Source organism: Dendroctonus ponderosae, unplaced genomic scaffold, assembly GCF_020466585.1.
Source record: "Dendroctonus ponderosae isolate FM_Combo_2020 unplaced genomic scaffold, Dpon_F_20191213v2 Dpon_F_20191213_1, whole genome shotgun sequence".
NCBI classification, from domain to species: domain Eukaryota; kingdom Metazoa; phylum Arthropoda; class Insecta; order Coleoptera; family Curculionidae; genus Dendroctonus; species Dendroctonus ponderosae.
The window spans coordinates 42,643,648-42,662,902 of NW_026017110.1; the positions used below are offsets into that span (position 1 = coordinate 42,643,648).

At 39.8% G+C, this 19,255-nt stretch overlaps 4 protein-coding genes across 4 annotated transcripts in view; 2 read left to right on the forward strand and 2 right to left on the reverse strand.

The window, feature by feature from the left end:
• Window positions 1-54: 54 nt before the first annotated feature.
• LOC109545044 (ras-related protein Rab-38) lies at window positions 55-1,576 on the forward strand. The gene is made up of 6 exons (XM_019915522.2): window positions 55-433; window positions 486-518; window positions 743-896; window positions 955-1,015; window positions 1,081-1,261; window positions 1,320-1,576. Exons 1-6 carry the CDS (start codon window positions 286-288, stop codon window positions 1,478-1,480), a joined length of 738 nt encoding a protein of 245 aa, XP_019771081.1. The 5' UTR covers window positions 55-285; the 3' UTR covers window positions 1,481-1,576.
• On the reverse strand, window positions 1,532-2,486 carry LOC109545045 (mitochondrial import inner membrane translocase subunit Tim9). Its single transcript, XM_019915523.2, has 3 exons — window positions 2,294-2,486; window positions 2,139-2,234; window positions 1,532-1,723 (listed from the first exon to the last, which is right to left on the reverse strand). The coding sequence occupies exons 1-3, from the start codon at window positions 2,354-2,356 to the stop codon at window positions 1,598-1,600; spliced, it is 285 nt and encodes a 94-aa protein (XP_019771082.1). The 5' UTR covers window positions 2,357-2,486; the 3' UTR covers window positions 1,532-1,597.
• Window positions 2,487-2,513: 27 nt separating this feature from the next.
• Window positions 2,514-8,871, forward strand: LOC109545043 (galactosylgalactosylxylosylprotein 3-beta-glucuronosyltransferase I). The gene is made up of 6 exons (XM_019915520.2): window positions 2,514-2,714; window positions 3,007-3,045; window positions 3,103-3,443; window positions 3,503-3,649; window positions 3,705-3,792; window positions 8,176-8,871. Exons 1-6 carry the CDS (start codon window positions 2,555-2,557, stop codon window positions 8,451-8,453), a joined length of 1,053 nt encoding a protein of 350 aa, XP_019771079.1. The 5' UTR covers window positions 2,514-2,554; the 3' UTR covers window positions 8,454-8,871.
• Window positions 8,872-11,701: 2,830 nt separating this feature from the next.
• The window catches only part of LOC109545040 (septin-interacting protein 1), an 8,908-nt gene continuing 1,354 nt past the window's right edge, over window positions 11,702-19,255 (reverse strand). Inside the window, exons 3-12 of the mRNA XM_048660615.1 lie at window positions 18,512-18,837; window positions 18,295-18,458; window positions 18,042-18,237; window positions 15,534-15,743; window positions 15,175-15,434; window positions 14,522-14,718; window positions 12,594-12,815; window positions 12,337-12,543; window positions 12,141-12,280; window positions 11,702-12,083 (exon numbers count right to left, since the gene is read on the reverse strand). Coding sequence (XP_048516572.1) covers window positions 11,832-12,083; window positions 12,141-12,280; window positions 12,337-12,543; window positions 12,594-12,815; window positions 14,522-14,718; window positions 15,175-15,434; window positions 15,534-15,743; window positions 18,042-18,237; window positions 18,295-18,458; window positions 18,512-18,837 — 2,174 coding nt within the window. The 3' untranslated portion in view covers window positions 11,702-11,831. The remainder of the gene's footprint in view (window positions 12,084-12,140; window positions 12,281-12,336; window positions 12,544-12,593; window positions 12,816-14,521; window positions 14,719-15,174; window positions 15,435-15,533; window positions 15,744-18,041; window positions 18,238-18,294; window positions 18,459-18,511; window positions 18,838-19,255) is intronic.

Consider the following 19,255-nt stretch of genomic DNA (forward strand, 5'->3'; position numbering starts at 1 on the left):
CAATCAATCGATAAACTGTCCTTGTAATAATTCGCGTATCGTTTGTCTATCTTGCGTACACTGATTTCAAGGTAGCCAGTCGCACATTGTTTGGCGCGAATTAAGCTCGCGAGATAAAGTCAGGTGCGTTTAATTAGTATTTCGTCATTTCCTACGCAACCGTTTCAGTGCATTATCTGGAACCGTCCCGATTTCGGCACAGCAACGTGCGCTCTCGGTTACCTTCGAAAAATGATTGCGCTGAGAACAAAAACCCCATAGACAGTGTCGTGTAGTTGAGGAACAATGACCGCATCAGAAAGTGTGTCCAAAGCGCGAAATGGGGGCTTGAGTAGAGAGCGGCTGATCAACTTGAGTGATCGGTTGCGAGTGGCCAATCTGCACAAGAAGGAGCTCAACTTCAAACTGGTGGTAATTGGGGACTTTGGAGTTGGTAAGCGCTCACCCTTAGTATCTTCCCACCAGCAACACCAAGTGGTTTTTAGGAAAAACATCCATCATCAACCGATACACTGATGGTACGTAAACATTCATATTCCTGCGACTGATGCAAAGTTAAACAATTAAAAGATAAAAAACCTTCTTATCAGATGGCCGGCAAGCGATTCCCAGTAGCATGATTATGCAGGAATGCAATAGGAAATCGATGTGCCTTACATTCCGCGGGTTTCTCAGAAAAATCGATACGTTGCCAGGAAAACTGGCTTTAGGCTCGAGTTTTCCAATTAATTATGCATTTCAGGTGAGTTTTCTTCTTCGTATAAAGTCACCATAGGCGCCGACTTCGCGGTTAAAACCCTCGAATGGGACGAGGAGACGAGAATCAACTTGCATTTATGGGACATAGCCGGCCACGAGCGATTCGGGGCTTTAACCGGGATTTTTTATCGGCACTCGTAAGTAAGAGTTGGTAGCTTTTTCATTCTTAACCATCCGGGGGATTGATATTTTTAGGGTGGGCGCAGCTTTAGTTTTTGACCTAACTCGCCCGGAAACTTTTAAATCGATCAAAAAGGTGAACGATGATGAAACTCGACATTTTAAGTTGAATAATGTATTTTGGATTTCATTTTCGAACAGTGGCTAATCGATTTGAGGAAGAAAGTGTCCTTACCAGGCGGGCTAGCGATACCCACGATTTTACTAGCCAACAAAGGAGACATTACGACTGAAACCATCCCGGCAGACATCAACGATTTCTGCCTGGAGAACAATATAATGGCCTGGTTCATCACTTCGGCCAAGAATAACATTCAAATTGGTAAACTGCGACTTAAAAAGCTTAGTTAATGCACGTGAATAATGGGTTTGGTTTGCAGATGAAGCTATGCTGAAGTTAACAAACAACGCCCTAAGAAACCACCACAGTTTGCAATTTCCCTTAATAACGGACGATGTTATAAAGTTAGCAACCGAAAATGGGCACGGGCCGCCCAATGGGGAGCCCAACACCCGGCGTTTTTACTGCTGTGGCACCTAGCTGACAAACCGCAACCAGATGAGGAATCTCAACCGAATAATGCTACAAATGTCTTCGATACTCCCTTAACTATAATAAATAAACTATTCAACAAAACTAGCACCTTTCGGGCCTCACTCAGGAGGCGGGCTGCTTAGTGGCCAGAGCATTCTCGTTTGCCAGCAGCTGGAACTCTTGGAAGCGTTGCGATATTCTCTGGTTGACTTTGAGGAACTTTTCCAGACAGTTAAGCGAGCACTTGTCCTGGAAAGACACTGATTAAGAGCTATTTCACACGGGCCACTCTGCAGCGCTTTTCAGTGGCGCTGCTGAGAAGCGCGTTTTGAAGGTGCATTGATTTACATGAAGCTATTCACACGGGCGCGACAAAGGCCAGACCACGAATTTAGCAGCGCTTCTGTGGCGTTCAATGGCTGACTACCGCCGAGAAGCGCCACTGATAGCGATACATTGGTTGAAATGCTGGCGTTCAAACGAGCCACTTCAGTCTGCTTCAGGCTAACGTGAGATTCTCAGCAGTGCCACCGAGAAGCGCTGCAGAGTGGCTGTTACAATGTTAACGTGCGCTTATCAGCAGCGCCACTGAGAAGCGCTGCAGAGTGGCCCGTGTGAAGACTCTAAAACCCACCAGTTGGCCGGTGTCGAGCGCCACTCATACCTCTGCCTGCTTGATGTTTCTGCTGGTAAAATCAGAGACACAGTCCAGAAAGCACATTTCGGTCAACTTATTGTACGAGATGAGGAAGTCTTTGAACTGAAACAAGAAAGTTTGGTTGGAAACCAACCGAGCTGGACATTAATGGCTGGGCCAACCGTTTTGATTTGTTCACCATCGATGTTCTCCAGTCCAGTACCTGGGGGCAGGGGCACGCTCATTTTTTTATAGTTTAGTCAAAAATTGGGTTTTTTTTACAAAAACACTTCCAGTCGTTGGAAATTTCAGAAAATTCACGTGCTGCACTATCAATTGTCAATAATTTATGCCCGTACGTTGAAGTACTTGCATAGAATGGCAACATGGCTCAGGCTTATCTTATCAGTTGGGCGATGAGATCAGAAAAAGATTAAATAGTTATGGCGATAGTTGCTAGTCGAAACTTCGTGTTTTCGGGTCTAAAACAATGTGTTTATACAAAGAGAATTTTTCTCGTAACATTTTTAGCCCAACTGTGTCGCAAAAGAGCAAAAATCGTCCTCATGATCGCCCTAATATTTACATGGGGGCTTGGCTCAGGTATAAATGATTTGAACTGATTTTTGCAAAATTCTCAAAGGCGTTATTAAGTAGAAAACACTTGCTCGCATTGATAAGCCGCTGTTGCCACTTGTGTATTAGCTGGTGCTGTGTCCATGCAGCACTTGTTAACGTTGCAAGGCCCACTGTCACGATGTTATAACCCCAAAACTGTTAGTAAACAATTTCACTTTACACGATTTGCTAAAGTTTGCGCCTATGGATCGACCTCCGAGCTTGAATAACACAATGAAAAAGACGAGGCTCACGTTTTATGTGCTGGTATTTCTAGGTCTGCTGGTGCTGTGGAAGCTCTCAGTTATCGAGTCTGGTAAGACGCCTGTTCTTGTACAGTTTGGTTAAATTGGGGAGAATTGATATTGTCCAGGCATTGACCAGCTGCAAGTGTTCAAAGAAGCCCTAGAGCTGCACCGGGACAAGCTGCACCTAACCGAGCAGCAGGTGATTCTGTTGCATGAGCTGGAAGCAGACAAGCACAAAAACTTCCCCATCGTCTACTGCATAACCCCCACGTATTGGCGCTACGTGCAAAAGGCCGAGTTGACTCGGATCTCTCAGACTCTACAGCTGGTCCCCAATATTCACTGGATTGTCGTAGAAGACGCTGCAGAAAAGAGCGATTTGGTGAGGAACCTGATTGAGGACTCGAGGCTGATTGTCACTCACTTGGTGGCTCAGACGGCGCCTTATGAAAAAGTCAAAGACAAAGTAAGTTTGGCATTCCGATGTCTGGAGGGTTGTCCGCATTTTCCTTTTGTTTTTGGTAGAATCCGAAAGCCCGAAGGCACAGAGGGGTTGAGCAACGGAACGCCGGGCTGCGGTGGCTGCGGGATAATCTGGTAGCAGGCAAAGACAAGGGAGTGGTGTACTTTATGGATGATGACAATACTTATAGCGTGAAGCTTTTTGACGAGGTTTGTATGGTCGGTGAAAGGGCTGAAAGACATTTACGAATAATGCATTTTGCAGATAGCCAAAGTGAAGAGAGTGGGCGCCTGGCCAGTCGGGCTGGTTGGGGGGCTGAATGCAGAGTTCCCGATTGTTGATAAAGCAACAGGTGAGCAATGAGTTTAAGTAAAAGTGACGCAACACGGACGTGGAATGAATGTTTGATGAGCACACATTTGCCTTCACGGGGAAGGTCGCCAAGCGAGTAGTAAATCACAGAATATTTGTTTATCGTTAGGCGTGCCATTGAGGTTTTATAGCTGATTGTCTTTCACCTTGTGGACACTCGCGAGCAAATGAATCAAATTAAGAGTACGTTTGTGATGACTGCCTACTTTCCTATTGGAGTTGCTGTTGTTTTTTATTGCTTATGGTTTAACAGTTCACGGTAGGGTATTAATAAGGTATTCTATTGCACTAGAAACTTGTAATTTTGTACCCAGTCGTAACAGCCAGTCAAGCTAACTATCATTTGGTAACAATCGTTGTAATATGTAATTATTTCATAATCACTTCAGTTGTTTTGGCTATTAAATGCGGACTGGCGGTATTATTTCCCCTGGTCGAAATGGCGAAGGCAGCATAATCAATAATCTTTATTTCCACTTTTTTTTGTTTCACAGGGTGTCTCTAGCGAGACTGTACAATATGCTCCCTCAAGTTCCTAGGGTGAATGAATACCTATTTTAACTTATTTTGTCTAATCGATAAAACTTAACAAAAAAATTGTAAAACTGAATTATTTTGTTTGTAGTGCTACTAGCCGAACAAAGTCTCGTATCGGGGGGATCTAGGGGGCCAGAAATTAGAATTTTATACTTTATTTCCAAAATAAGAATTACAGTTCTCAAAGGTTGCTGAACATATCGCTGAACCGACGACAGAATCGTTTGAGTTCCTATTAATGACCCCGGTCTGTGTCCCGCATATGTTTGAAACCGAACGTTCTCCCCTAATTTCCTCATATTGATAAGGAGTAATTTTCTTCTACATTTGTGTGTGAAGAAACCGAACTAGCAATCATTTGAGCAATCTTGTTGTTTGAAGAAATACTGTCCTCTATACAGGGTGTCCCGTAAACCCTAGACAAAACTTCGTCTGGTGAAAGGTCCATATTCCAAAAGTCAGAAAATGAAAAAATATAAACAAGAAAATTAAAATATCTAAGGTTTCGAGATATTTGCATTTTTTTCAATTTGGATCAAAACTGAGAATTTACATTTCGTATGTACTATTACCCTGCCACATTACGCAGAAAGTATGTCTTATATTTTAGTTTTGAAAATTCATCAAATTTAATTTATACATTTTTAGTTTTTATTATTTTTTAAATTGATTTAAAAAAAGATGATTATTTGTGTATGTATGTATTTCAATGAAACTCGCTGTGAATTTGTTATTACGACGAAATGTACGACTCAGTTATATAAAGGAATCGAGTTCTTGATTGTGTTGGTACAAAAACGGTTAGTATTTGTTATTTGGTAGCTGGAATCAACTGTTTTTTTAGTTAATGCACTAATCCTTTCTCGACATTCTTGTGCTTTTTGTAAAATCTTGTAGAATTCATAGCTTTTGCGCAAAAACTATTTCGGGTTTCTTGCCTACTGATAATTTTAGACATTAATTGAATTTTTGCATTAACAAAATTGAAACTAAGTCCTTCGTAATATCGACAGAGCGCTCAAATGAATTTTAATGAATGAATGAAAGTTTTTTCGCCGGATCTAAGATGAACACAAGTCGGACGAAAACGCTTCCAAGGAACGTCAGTTAATAATTATTGAGCGCTTGACAATTAATTTATTTTAAAAGAACGTTGTTACAAATAGCAAGACTTTACAAAGAGTTTAAAAATGTCAAGAAAAGATTAGTGCATCAACTCTAAAAAAATGAGTTGATTCCAGTTATCGCATAAAAAGTTCTGATAGTTTTTGCACCAAGACACCACTCACGAATTCATCGCTAAGCGGATGAACTCGGTATCTTTTTCATTCTCTCGATAGTTCAAAAAACATATGTATTTTTTTTAAACTGATCATCAATAGATGAAGAGTCAGATCTTTGTCTAATAAAAGTTAGGTCAGATTGTCTGCTTTTGAGCTTAAGAATGTCGCACTCGAGAACCCCGACCGAATCCAATTAACTGTTTCATTCCGGTTTCGGTTAAAGGCAACATTTTTAATTTAGATTACGGTTTAGAAAATATTTTTCAATTCGGTTCAGTTCGGGTTCTAAATCTATGTAATACAACGAGCGAGAACAAAGACAGAGGTTACTCTGTCTAGGAATCTCATTATCTTTCTCTTTGATTGTTGTATTGTAGAAGATTAAAGATGTGCAAACGATCCACTGCTTCATACTGTACTCCGACTGGTTGTACGGTTGATACAATTATAATTAGTAAGTAAATAAGGACTGAAATTAAGGTAATATTAAATGGAACAACATTGAAATAAGAACTACCATACAAACTAAATTTTCTCGATCTCCTGGTGGAAAGTACGTATTTTCGCCACTGTTTTCGATAGCGAAAGCATCACTTTTACCCATTACAAATTGTCTTCATCCCGTGTGGAAAGTAATAACTTTCGCCACGCACGCTGGCAGCTTGACTTTGTCACTGACTGTCAGCTGTTTTTTCAATACCTTATACTTCTCCCGGCTAGTTTCCACCGAGAATCAAGAAAAATAGTATATGATTGCACACGAAAGTCGAAGGCCCGCCAGTGCGTGCAGGACACCCTGGGCTTCGCCTCGTGCGCCAATTTCAAGCAGTGGCGGAGCTTCGACTTTTGTCTCTTGTATCGTAATGTACAGTTTTTTGGTCCTCCGTTGAAAAGTACATAGTTTTGCCACTGTTTGTTTTCGATGGCACAAGCATTACTTTACCCATTACAAATTTTCTTCATCCCGTGTGGAAAGTAATAACTTTCGCCACGCATGCTGACAGCTTGACTTTCTCACTGACTGTAAGCTGACTGTTTTGACAATATTCTCAAAGTTTTGATTTAAAACCTTATGCTTTTCACGGCTAGTTTCCAGCGTGGATCAAGAAAAATGGTTTAATCGTGGTATTTTTGAAAAATATTTTTTACTGAGTTTTCTGACTTTATCGCATTTTTATTTATTCCGTTTAAATATTTGCCATTCTGGTTTGTGTCTTTACACTCTTCACAATCTTGAGGAGTTAGTTTTGTTGGAAATTCCAATTTAAAATTTTCTGCTGTTGGTGATCGAAAAACTAAAATAATTCAACTTAAAAAAGGATTTTAAAAGCAGTGTTTAAACTGTAAGCTGGTTGTTCTTTAGGATTGAAAAGTTGGTTGGGCCGCACAAATAATATTTTTCCTCTAAAATTTTCTTATTAATATTTGACTTCGTAGGCGACTAAAATTGGGTTGCTGGCACGCTTATTAATACTTGAGCAAAAATGTCTAAGTCGGAATTAAGCTTTTGTTGTTTTTTGTTCCACTTTATAGGAATATTTATAGGAAATAATTTCAATTCTGTTAAGGGCTATAAATGAACCATGCAAAGGAAATTTGTACTAATTGATTCCTTTTAAAAATATTTTTGCTCTCAATCTGTATGTCTTAAAAAGGCTTCGATTTGATCGCTTAATGAAGAACCAGACGATTTCGTTTCCATCGCCTGTTGGTCAGTGTCAGATTCAGAATTGGAAGAATTCCACTCTTTTGCGATCATCAGTCTACTCCATAACGACTTTAAATGTGGTTTTGCTCTTTCTACTTGATTGTCGTCTAAAAGTAGCTTAAACCGAGTTCAAAAATTTCCCTGCAATTATCACTTTATTATTTAACAGCATAACTTCTCTTTCCTCCATTTTCCTAAAGATAATTGTTGCTAAGGAAGTAGCCATAAAAATTGTTATAACCCACAACTACTAATAACAAAAAACTTCTTATTGAGGAATTGCGCTAGAAACATAGTTAAAAACTCACAAACTTAAAATAAACAAAAATACAAGCAGTTGAAAGTTTCAAACAATCAAAATTATTGTATTTACTCTATATCTAATTATAAATTTGGATATTTCCCTAACCATCGTTGAATTCTCAGAAACTCAAATATTAATTTCTTTCAAACATACAAGCTCTACCGAAAAAAATATTTCGGTTTCGGTTCAGCCCTTAGCTGTGTGTTAATATAAAATACGGGTTCAGTTTCGGTTCAAATCCAGAAAAAAAAAACTGTTCCGTTCTCTGTTTTGGGTCCATATCAATTCCGGTCCGGGTTCCTGCTCGCAGTACCCTTTTAATTATGTGCTTACGGGACACTCTGTATAAATAATGGTTGAAAAACCATTATGTTAAACAATAATTCTCATCAGGACAAAGGCAATCAGGCTAGTTCGTCCTTCGGGGCCATTATAGATTCCGTCTCTTCGCACTCCACAAATAGCTATTAAATTGAACGCGATGTTTTCTCCGACAGGATTTTTACGTGACAGTGTTTACTCGACTTTCAGGCAAAGTAACCGGATACAAAAGTGGCTGGCTACCAAACCGACCATTCGCCATCGATATGGCCGGTTTTGCAATCAGCTTGGACCTGATTCTGGAGAAAACCGATGCCAACTTCTCCTACCAGATGGCAAAGGGGATGCAAGAGAGCGAATTCCTATCCTATTTCACCACCAAAGAAGAATTGGAACCTTTGGCGGATCAATGCACCAAAGTCTACGTATGGCACACTCGGACTGAAACGCCAAAAATAAACGGTATTATTCCTAACTTAGAAGTGTAGTAGTAATGTGTATATTGAAGCCTTGGACGGCTCAGTGGGTGATAGTGACAGATTTGATCGAACCGACTTAATAGCTGTAGGTGATTTAGCGGTGTTGCAGCCATGCAAACTTGAGATTGAGGTTGTTTGTACAGTAGCAATTTACCCTTTTAGGGTTTTTTTTAGTTTACACGGCCATTTCGCGGGTACATCGAAGTTACGCTCATTCCGGTTCCTAGTCACATGTGAATAGTGCGCAAAATGGATGGTTAGTGATTTAACGAATTCTCTTTAAACCGCAAAATGGTCACTCTTAGTTCGCTGCTGTAACTCCTCTACTGTGATATCGCACGTGTTGTATCAGTTTACACTAGTTTCCTAAGATCATGTAAGTTTTCTTGACTGTATTTCCAATATTAATCTAAACTATTTTCCAGGGTTTCAGTCGTTTATTTCGAACTCACACGTGTTTGTGTTTTTAAACGTTTCGGTGTTTTTTCACCATCCTCAGTTAGTCTGAAACATTTTGTTTTATGAACACATGAACTACTTTAACATTTTAAAATAAAAAACGGCCACTTTGTTTATTGGCACAGTCTGTCATACTAAACACTCTAACATTATTAGAACTAAAAGTAAGGAATCAGGAGTACAAAGTTTGGGAAAACACCAGAATTCCACCTTCTAGAATCTTAAATTCTTTACTTACTTACTTTTAAGTCTTTATCATTAGTCAGTTTTGAATCATTTCAGGTTCTAGAAGGTGGAATTCTGTTCTTTTCCCAAGCTCACACGGTGACATTAATGTGTGACGTTAATTCCACAACAATGTCATTGTCTGAACTGGGCTTGGGTAACATTGTGTTGCGTTGTGCTATTGAGTTGTTGCCGGTCTCTGAGTTAACGAGTTATAACTCATCGGTTCATGAGTTATAAGTTTTCTTGTAAAATCGATCTCTTAATTTTGTTTGTTTGTTTGTCAATATTTTACAGTCAAACGTTGGGAAAAACGCGGTTTTTCTGTTTAGAGAGTGTGCTGTTTAGAAATATTGAAAATTACAAATAATTTTTTCTCAACTTTTGCTCTCTGGTCTCTTTCAAGATAATCCTAATTACTTTCAATAAAAAACTGAATAAAATTATTTGATTTTTGTGCCAAATTCGAAGCTAAAATGGGGTTTTCTAAAGCTCCCTGCAAACCGATGAATGAGGCAAATTTTCTAGCAAAATTAATTTTGTAATTTTTGGCTGAAAAGACCCCATTATTGTCAGAAAAGAAAAAAATCATTAGAACATAATGTTTCTTTTTGCGTTTTTGATTAAATCCTTTTAGTTTTGTGATCGGTTTTGGAGAAAACCTTAATGGTTATCGGGAAAAAACGGGAGGAAATTATTTTCGTTTTTGTCCCGAATTCGACGCTGAAAAAACTTTTTGTAAACTTTTTACAAAATCTATCTTGTAATTTTTCGCGTAAACGACGTAAAAGTTTTATTTTTTTTCTCGAAAAAAAAATCAGTCAAAACTATAAAACCACATTTTTTTAACAAACTACAGTCTTCAGAAGTATGAAGGTGGCGAGATTTTCAAATAATCTGTTATAAACTTTAGTTTATTCTGTTCGTTTTTTAATAGAAAATTATTTAATTTTTGTTGCAAATTCGAAGCTGAAAACCGAATTTCAACTTTTTACTTTTACTAAACTTTTTACAAAGCGACGAAGGATTCGAAATTTATTTAATAATTTTTTTGCGGAAAATACCTTAAGGTTGTCAGCGTTTTTAAGTGAAACTTTAGAAAATTGAGCATTTAGAAGAAAGAGTAACTTGGCTGAAACTGGAAAATTCTAAAATTTGTAAATATTATTAATAAATGGCCCTTAAAATAAATCTGAAAACAAGTAAGAAGGCAAACATTTTTCCAGTAACGAAACTGCGTTACTGCGCCGGTACGTTGGGTTCGCGCACCATGTCATTTGCGTAGCACTGCGCCAACTAAAAATTCACTGTCTTACCCAGGCCTAGTCTGATCACCCGAATGTCTCTCTATGTCATAGTGTCGTGACGTTCGTGTCACATATCAAAATTGACATTGCCGATGTCTCGGTGACATCTTGATATTTCTAACAGGTTATCAATCTTCGGCGCAATATTTTCAGCTGGATTGGTATTAAATCATGTTCTCTATTGATTTGATTACATTTCTGGAATATTACCAATCATACCCATATGTGTCTATGGGTTAAATCAATTGCCGATTATAAGGATAGACAAAAACGCCACCAAGCAGAAGAAGCACTTCTAAATACTTTTAACTTTGAAAACGTTAGAAGCTAAAATTAGATCTATTCGGAGCACGTATAATAATGAATTTCGGAAAGTAAAAAAATCGATGATGACTGGCTCAGATGCTAATGAAATTTATAAGCCAAAGCTACACTGGTATGATTATGCACATACCTTCCTCTGGAAAAACCGAAAATTCGAATCTGAGTTGAGAAAATTGCAAAAAGGCTTTGGGTCTTCTAATTGAAACTTTCTTAGTAGAGTTTTTGATAGTCCTGGTTTGTTTCTACGCATAATCTGTCTGCATGCATACTCGTTTTATTTCATTTTTGCCAACACATCCGCTACTGCAGACAGCAGTTCCGTCATTTGAAGAGTCTGTCGCGACACACCAGACGCCATCTGGTGGCTAAAATTATAAGTACAAGTTAAGTAGTAATTTGACACTCGTTTTGTTGACATTGGTGTTCCCATCTGATTGTGATTTGTTTTGCTCCAATCAACTTTTGCAAGCTTTTGAAGAAATAAACAGATGGAAAAGTGTGTAAGTATTGTTTTATGTTATAAATATCATCAACTCCAATAAATAAACAAGTCTGACAAGTCTCAACTGTCACTCGACAACGAGTAATTTGACGTTTCGCAGCGCCACGTTAATGGGACAAAATGTTTTGACAAGTGTTTCAGACTAACTGAGAATGGTGGAAAAACACCGAAACGCTTTAAAAATAAATAATTGTGAACTCGAAAGAATGGATTGAAACCCAGGAAAATAGTTTAGAGTTCCTGAAGATGTTAATACTCCGAGTGTCGCCTTAGCAACTTTCCTAGCAATATCCTTGACGGATCCAATAAATATCCTTAGGAGAAACACTGGACCACCCAAGAGCCCCATTTTCTTGGAATAGATTCGTTTCTCTGTAATAGTGCCTTAAAAGTAGTTTGAAACGTGCATTTTCCTCATCCGCAAATCCCAAAATTGCATGTCCTGCCTGTAGTAGGTTGTTTATTTACTATTAATTTTACATTCAACAATCAGTGAACAATATACAGGTCAAATTGATTGGTTTGGTTGAACCTTCCACTTGTCCCCGATGACCCAAAAAAAAACTCTCCTCAACACGACACATCCAATAGCCGATTCAGGGAGGTGGGTATCCACGTCGAGCCATTTTGGCTGTAGAAAATCACATTTCTGTCTATGTAGCATTGGACCCCGTTGGTTCCAATCCGATAAACCTGCTTGGCTTCGTGGTACTTGTTCGGAATGGGTACAAACAGAATGCCGCGCTCTTCGCACCGTTTGGTCACTAGATCCTTGAATCCTTGCGGGATTTTCGCCGCTGTCCTTACAGCCTCGGCGAAGCTCTGGAATTTGAACATATGCATTAAACTTTTGTCCTATCCAGACTGTGAGGAACGTACGTCGATTTTTGGAGGTGCAGGTGCGGCTGGCGTGGAATTGACCCCGCTGCTGGACAAGTAGGAAATTGACTCTTTGGCTCCTGGCTGCTGGATTATGGTCGTCGCTCTGCTCATCATTTCCAGCGCCTTGTGGAAACTGTCTAAAGGTGGGTTATAGTTTAATATAATAAAATTGATGCCGGTGAGCAAGTCTCACCTTTGATGGTGGGCTGCGCCAGCAAATCGACTGACAGCATCCGTTTCCATCCGGAATACCACTCGGTTACTTGTGTGTAGTTGGGGGAATGATTGAGCCACATGGCCAACGTTTGCAGCCATCGGGGGAAGAAGAATTTATCCAGAATGAGCGTCATGTTGGAGATGGACAGCATGTCCTTCCAATCCATCACCCACTGCCAGGGGTCTACACAAACAATTAGCTAACTAACTCCTGGAAACTCATTCGAAACGTACCTAGAAGCTGCTGATGGGGATTGATGAGCATGCTTTGCATGCAGTGCTGCAACTTGGGAACGATATGCTTGAGCAAGAAGGCTAAAAACGAGCCTGGAGACAACGCGCGCTGCCAGGGCTGCAGCATTAGCTTAGCAGATCGGTCGGAGGGATGCCAGCCGCTCAAGGCGGCGCCCAACTTCTCTTGGATTATCGGGTACACTTTTTCGTGCAGCCTCTCGTCTGAAACAACACCCATTTAGTACATTAATCGCAGAAATAGATTCGACACATGTTGGTGAAATGGATTGTGGTTTATTTTTTGAGCAAGAAAACTAATTTTTTATGTGAGAACCGCGGTTTGGGTATCGCAACCAAACACCCATTTAGTCGCAAATCGCAGTCGGGTCATGTGGTTGCAAGTGTTAAGTTGCTGCTTTATGCGTGATGGTGAGGGAATTGATCAACTTAGAGTCATTTCACACGGGCCACTCGGCAGCGCTTTTCAGTGGCGCTGCTGAGAAGCTCGTTTTGAAGGTAGACTGATTTACATGGAGCCATTCGCATTGGCGCGACCAAGGCCGGGCCGCCGATTTACGTTTTTACGTTTAGAGAGAAAATGTACCAGACTAAATTAGTAAACATATTAAAAAACTTAAAAACTAAAAAAAATTTCCAATACAGAAAAGTTGTGAAACAGTGATATGTTGTATGTTCTATTTTCAGCTAGAGAAACTTCTGTGTTGCGGAGCGACTGTATTTGAACAAGTATCCGGAAAAGAGAACCAGACTTAGTTAGTGCTTAAAAATGCGTTTGCTCGAAAAATAGACAGCGGTGAGGAGAAACTAAACAAAGTATTATTGGCAATTACTGAGACCCCTGCAGTTTAATACATTTAATTTTAAACAGCAAAGGTTGATTTAGCAAAGCTTTAAAAGCAAAGGTGATCCAAACAGAAAATGTTAAGACAACGAACATTTTCCTTACAAAACAATATGGTCTAGTGATTTTTTTTCAAAAATGGTGTATTCAACAAAAGAAATGTACATTTTTCGCGGAAACAAAATATTCAGTGTTACAAAAGAGTCACGACACCAACATAGATTCCGATTTCATATCTGGACTGCCAGTTAGGGCTTCTGTTACAATCAGAATTCGACTAAATTGAAGAATCGACGTTCCAGAACGGAACAATACCTTAATCTGCTTCAAAATAATTGAGAAGAAACCCTCGATAATCTGCCTTGAGCCGAAAAACAATGTACCTGTGAACGATTCAAGAAGGGTTTGAAAATATCTGTCGGTTCGACTCGATATATGAGGGCCGTCCGGTAAGCACCGCCCAATGGCGCCACTATTACAAGATAAATTTACCATCGTGTAGTACATTTTCGTAGACGGCTACTTTCAAATTTGCAGCCGAATCGTAGTTTTATATTGACAATGTGTGGAAGCGGGAGTGTCTGCCGATTTAAGAAAAATGAAAAAGAGCAATATCGGTCGGTGATTCGATTATTGTTTCCGGAAGGAAAATCGCGAAGCGAAATCAAAGAGCGCTTGGATGCGGTGTACGGTGACCCTATTCTTTGGATGGACTACGACTATCAAAAATTGGTTTAACGAATTTCAACGTTAGTCGCACGTTGCCAGTAAGTAGTGAGATTTCAATTTTTTTTTTAATTTCGACACATACCAAAATAATCAACGTTTTCAAAATATTTCAACAATGCCAATTTTGAAAAAATCGGGAATATATAGGACAACTGACATCTTAGAGACGACTTCATTTTTTTTCAGACTTTTTAGTAGCGTGTATTTAACAGGAATCGTGGTGTCGTATTGAAATCGTACAGGTCGGGATCGCATTCAAGTAACAGAAAGTTGAGCGTATATTGATTATCAATGAAGCAGAACTTTAACTAAGCTAACAAAAAATATTTACACTTACCAAGCAGTGGAATCCAAGGATGAATCCACAAGTGAATTGGAATGGTGTCTGTTAGCGGATTCCAGCCGTTTACTGCTTCCAAGATTCGGGGCATAATCATCTGGTCGTAGGCATTGTTGAGTATCCACATCGGAAGCGTGGGCTTCCAGGCCTCAATCAGATTAATCAGCGGGTCGCAATTGCGCGGGTTCCACGAGCTATAAAATAGACTCTGTGTAACCACCTGGTGAACTCAGGAGGAAAAATCTAATGGTAAAAGCAATTCAAGGGGGTTGAAAACTGCAAGAGAATACGCGGGAATAAAACATAAAACAGACGCCGTAACTGGATGCCGTCTGTGGAAAAATCAATTACATGCTCAACTATAGATGAGAAAGAATAGTTTCTGCTTTAAAGAGCCTTTAAGCAACATTTAAACTGTGCGCTCCTAATCACAGGATTAGGACGTATTTTTTTTTAATTATCAGATCATATTCTTTTGCATTAAGAGCGTACTCCGGCTACAGGAAAGCTGTTGCTATATATAATTAAGGTTCACTATATCGGGGACTGCACAGTTCCGGATCCAGGCCCTAGAATAAAGTGCAACTACAAGTTCTACCTAGAGAAATAAACAACATAATCCAAAAGTCCAGACAAATTACGTAACTTACCTAATGCAAGCCCTCATAACTGGCACCCAAGTGTGCCATATGAGACTATCGTATGGCTGTATTCCAACTTTATTACCTTCTAGAGTCCCACGCTGTTGGGGCTCTTCCAGAATCGCCTTCCATTGGTCGAATAAGTCCGTGTACTGACTGGGCTGTTGCAACGGATTCCAATTGGCTAATGCAGATGTGAGAAGCGGACCGACTAAGCCGGGGGCCAATTCGCCCAATTCGTAACGGCGATATTCCTCTGTATAGTCTTTCTGCGAACATAAATTCGGAAAACACATAAATCATTTTTCTACGGACGGCTTATAGTCTAAGGCAACGGTCGTTTTTTTTGACATATAATTGTATATTACCAAGAGGCCTCTAAATATCTCCCCTATTTGGCCCAGGGAATAGTCTTGGAACGGATCGAGCAGTTTATCGACAACGTCCAGAACATGTTTCAGGTTGTTTACCAGTTTGTCTTCTTCAGTGATTTCGTTTTTGATGATCACTTGCTCTTGATTTAGCGCCACCAGCTTGTCTTCGACAAGTCGGGTCTCTCTGTCGGTCCGTATTATGTCCTGCCAAGCACAGAAAAAGTTTGAGTTAAGGCTCGGAACCAGTGAAGATGGGATTCGAATTTTAATGCCTTATTTACAGCTTGGCCTATAATTTAAAAAAACTGAAATCGAACTGCAATTTAAAGGAATGCAATCCAAAGGGCGAACAAGTAAATGATCATCATCATGTTAGTTTGGTAGTTCCGTGTCTTCGAAATCGCGTGAGTTCTTTGGTAGAAGTGTCGGCATATTCAATTTATTACATGAAGACAGGAATCCTCAAAACTTGTTGAGGATTAATGGGAAGAAAATAGAGGATGGGGCGGCAGCTTGCAGCAAGCTGGTAAGAATGATATATAATGCACGGATCCAGTAGCTTGGACTGAGTTTAGCTTCTCAAAACGAAACAGAAGTTTGAGGGATTGTTCACATTTCTCTTTCTTCTATTTGACATTTTGAAATAAATAGATTTTCTGGGATATTGAAACATTGTAGAAAGCATATACATTGAAATTGTTAATGTTAGGCGGATCTGGAAAGCCTCGTTCTTACGGAAATGAATAGTTACCGATGGACAAGGATAGAAGAAAGCAGGGGTCATCAAAGGTATTAAAAAATGTTTAATTAATTAATGCTGAATTTACAGGCAAAGGCGCTTCTAATTTTCGGCAATGCGCCAGGGCATCCAGAAGACTTTTCTTCAGATGACCAACAAATTGTTGCAAAGATCTTGCCCCCTAATCTAATGCCATTGGCGCAATTCATAGATCAAAATGTGATTCAAGCGAAAGTTGCATTACAGAAAATGTCTCTTAAACCGGATTCTCGCTTCCAAAGGTGCATAACTAAAAAAAATATTCTAAAATATGTTATGACTGAACTGGCTAAGGCTTGGGAAAATGTGCGACCCGAACTTATATAGAAGTCATGGGGTAACTCATTGCGCAGCAAGGTGATGGTTGGGATGAGGAAGACCTTCCATTATCTGTGTGGAAGCATAGAGAAACATAAGACATCGACAAAAGATAACAGATGCTTTTGGATTGTTCAACTAAATTGCCGGGGATTTTACACAGCAGGAAGTTATTAATTGGGCAGCTGGTCAAGAAGAGGACTCATGGGAATCCATAAACGATATGGATATTTTCAAACAAGTTCAAGATGAACTACGCTAAGACCGCCAGAGCGCGCCTACGCGTAGAGCCCAAAGTATTTCTCACAGAGAGGCAGTCAAATCTATCGAGATTTGCACAAAATGGGATTTGGAAAATTCTGAATCGGAACATCATATTTAAACAGAAATAAAAAAACGGGATTTAAGGCGGAGAAAAAACAAACAAAACAAAAACTTGCTGTTGAAAAATAAATAGTTCGGATAATATGAGTATGCGACTATTTCAGCTTCTGTCCAATGAGTCCGTTTATGCGACGATATCAAAATGTTTCTATCGATTTGATGATTCCTCAAAACGTCCGAAGCTGTGGCAAGATGAAAACTGTTTAACTTTATGCGGCATCGTATGATTTTAGCTCCACATTAATTGTTTTTATTTTCGATATTACGTTGAATTGATTGTAAGTTTTAACATTGGAACCAGAACTTTCAGGACAAAATAGGCAAAACAGGGAAAGTTAAAAAACACAGAAGATTTTGGGTTCCAGACATCACTCAAAGGGCTTTTTTTAATTTACTGCAGGAAATCAGATTAATCGATCGATAAGTTATTTAATTAAATTCCACCTATCCCTGAATATTAGCCGAAACTACCACAACGGCGGACTTGCCCTTACACAGTTAATCAACCTTTTTTCACTGGTATGTAGTCTTAAAATATTTGTTTCTCCCCAACTGTACTGTAATTTTCTGCTTAGAGATTCATTGAAACAACGAAATTATGTCCCGATCCCTTCCTTGCCTAGATATGAACGCCGGACTTTTGACCAACACAAACACAGTAAAATGAACTTTAAATGCGAAAACTTTGTTCGGTTTTATTGCTGCCTACTGTTCAACGGTATAGCTGAACTCAAGGTTTTTTTACTTTGGTATAGTAACGATAAAATGTGTAAATCCGGTACAAACGTAACGAACACTTTCGCAGCATCGTATAAACGAATACATGGGACAGAAGCTTTACATGTTATCTGCCACCAAAGGCCAAAGAGCCTTAAAGTTGTTTTGCGCCGCCCTTTGATATCACAAAACTTTTCAATTCTTCTCTAGCTATAAATCGCATTGTTTTTCCCCTCCCCATCATATTAAAATATTTAATTTCCATTCATCGGCTAACTACTGGGAACAGTCCATAATAAACTTACTTGTTCGCACATATCAACCAGCATGTTTAGGTTGTGTTGTATTTCGGGCAACGCAAAGTTTTGGCATTTTTTGTGAACGACGTCCTCAAAGTGCTCGACTCCTGCGGGGGCTTTCAAGCCGCTCAGAGCATGGTAGCCGCTTAGAACTCTCTGCTGCGGACCAGTCATATCGATGACTTTAACCTTGGCAAGTTCGCTGGAACAACCAAGCAAGTAGTGAGCAAAATGTTTCGAAACTTAGCTCTACACTTACCTGGAGATCGAGTTTTGAGCTCTGCCTGGTTTTTTTCCTTTTTCAATTACATCGTCCACGCTTCTGTAGTAGTAGCGGGATTTTTTGGCTGCCACATCGGTGCGTTTCCATTTCGACGGCCCCTTTAGATCCCTGTCGTCCCCCTCTTTGGGCTTAATTTGTTCCTGCAAATCATCGGGTTAGGACAAGCTGATGCTGAGCAGCTAGTAGAGATTACTTTGAGTTTTGGGACGCTGGCAGCTTTTTCCGGGCCGTAGGCTCCGATGGCGCCCCTGCCCTTCCTGAGATGGGCTTCTACTGGGGCTGCAATCCCCTGCAAGTCCTTGCCGAGTCCCTTTCCCGGCTCGTAGCCCATTTGTAGTAGCAATTTGGCCCCTATTCCCTTGGTGTGCTTCTCCCAGTTGCCCATTCCTTGGTTTATTAAAGCCGGGTCTACTTTACTCTTTGTTCTGAATCCTGCGATATCTGCAGTGGTTTCCATCATTGTAGCTTGTTGTGGGGCTTTCCTGCCTTGAGAGGTGCCAAATCCTACAAAACAACGACCTGGAAGTGAAGCCCGGAAGTGTCCAATGGCTCGAGGCGCGCTTCTTACATAGGGTAAGTAAAATAAGAGAGGTGGCAATCATATGAGCGTCCTTGTTACCGCGTTACGCAGGTAGCGCTGCAACTGGCTGACCGGCGACTGACGGCACTAAAATTTCGAGTTTTCGGCCAAGAAGTTCTGAGCATGTGCGAAACGTGCAGGACATAGTGAAAATAAAATAAGGGTCGGTTAAATCAGTTCTGTCCTTTTTCAACTTGCAGAACAACGCGGCTGGATATTATTTTTGAATTGCTAAGTTGACTTTGCTAAATGAAATTAACCTATGAATTCAATTTAACCTTATTTTAACCACGTTTCCGATTGATCGGTCGAGTTAAAATAATTTCATATTTCTAATACCTGTACGGTATTAATACC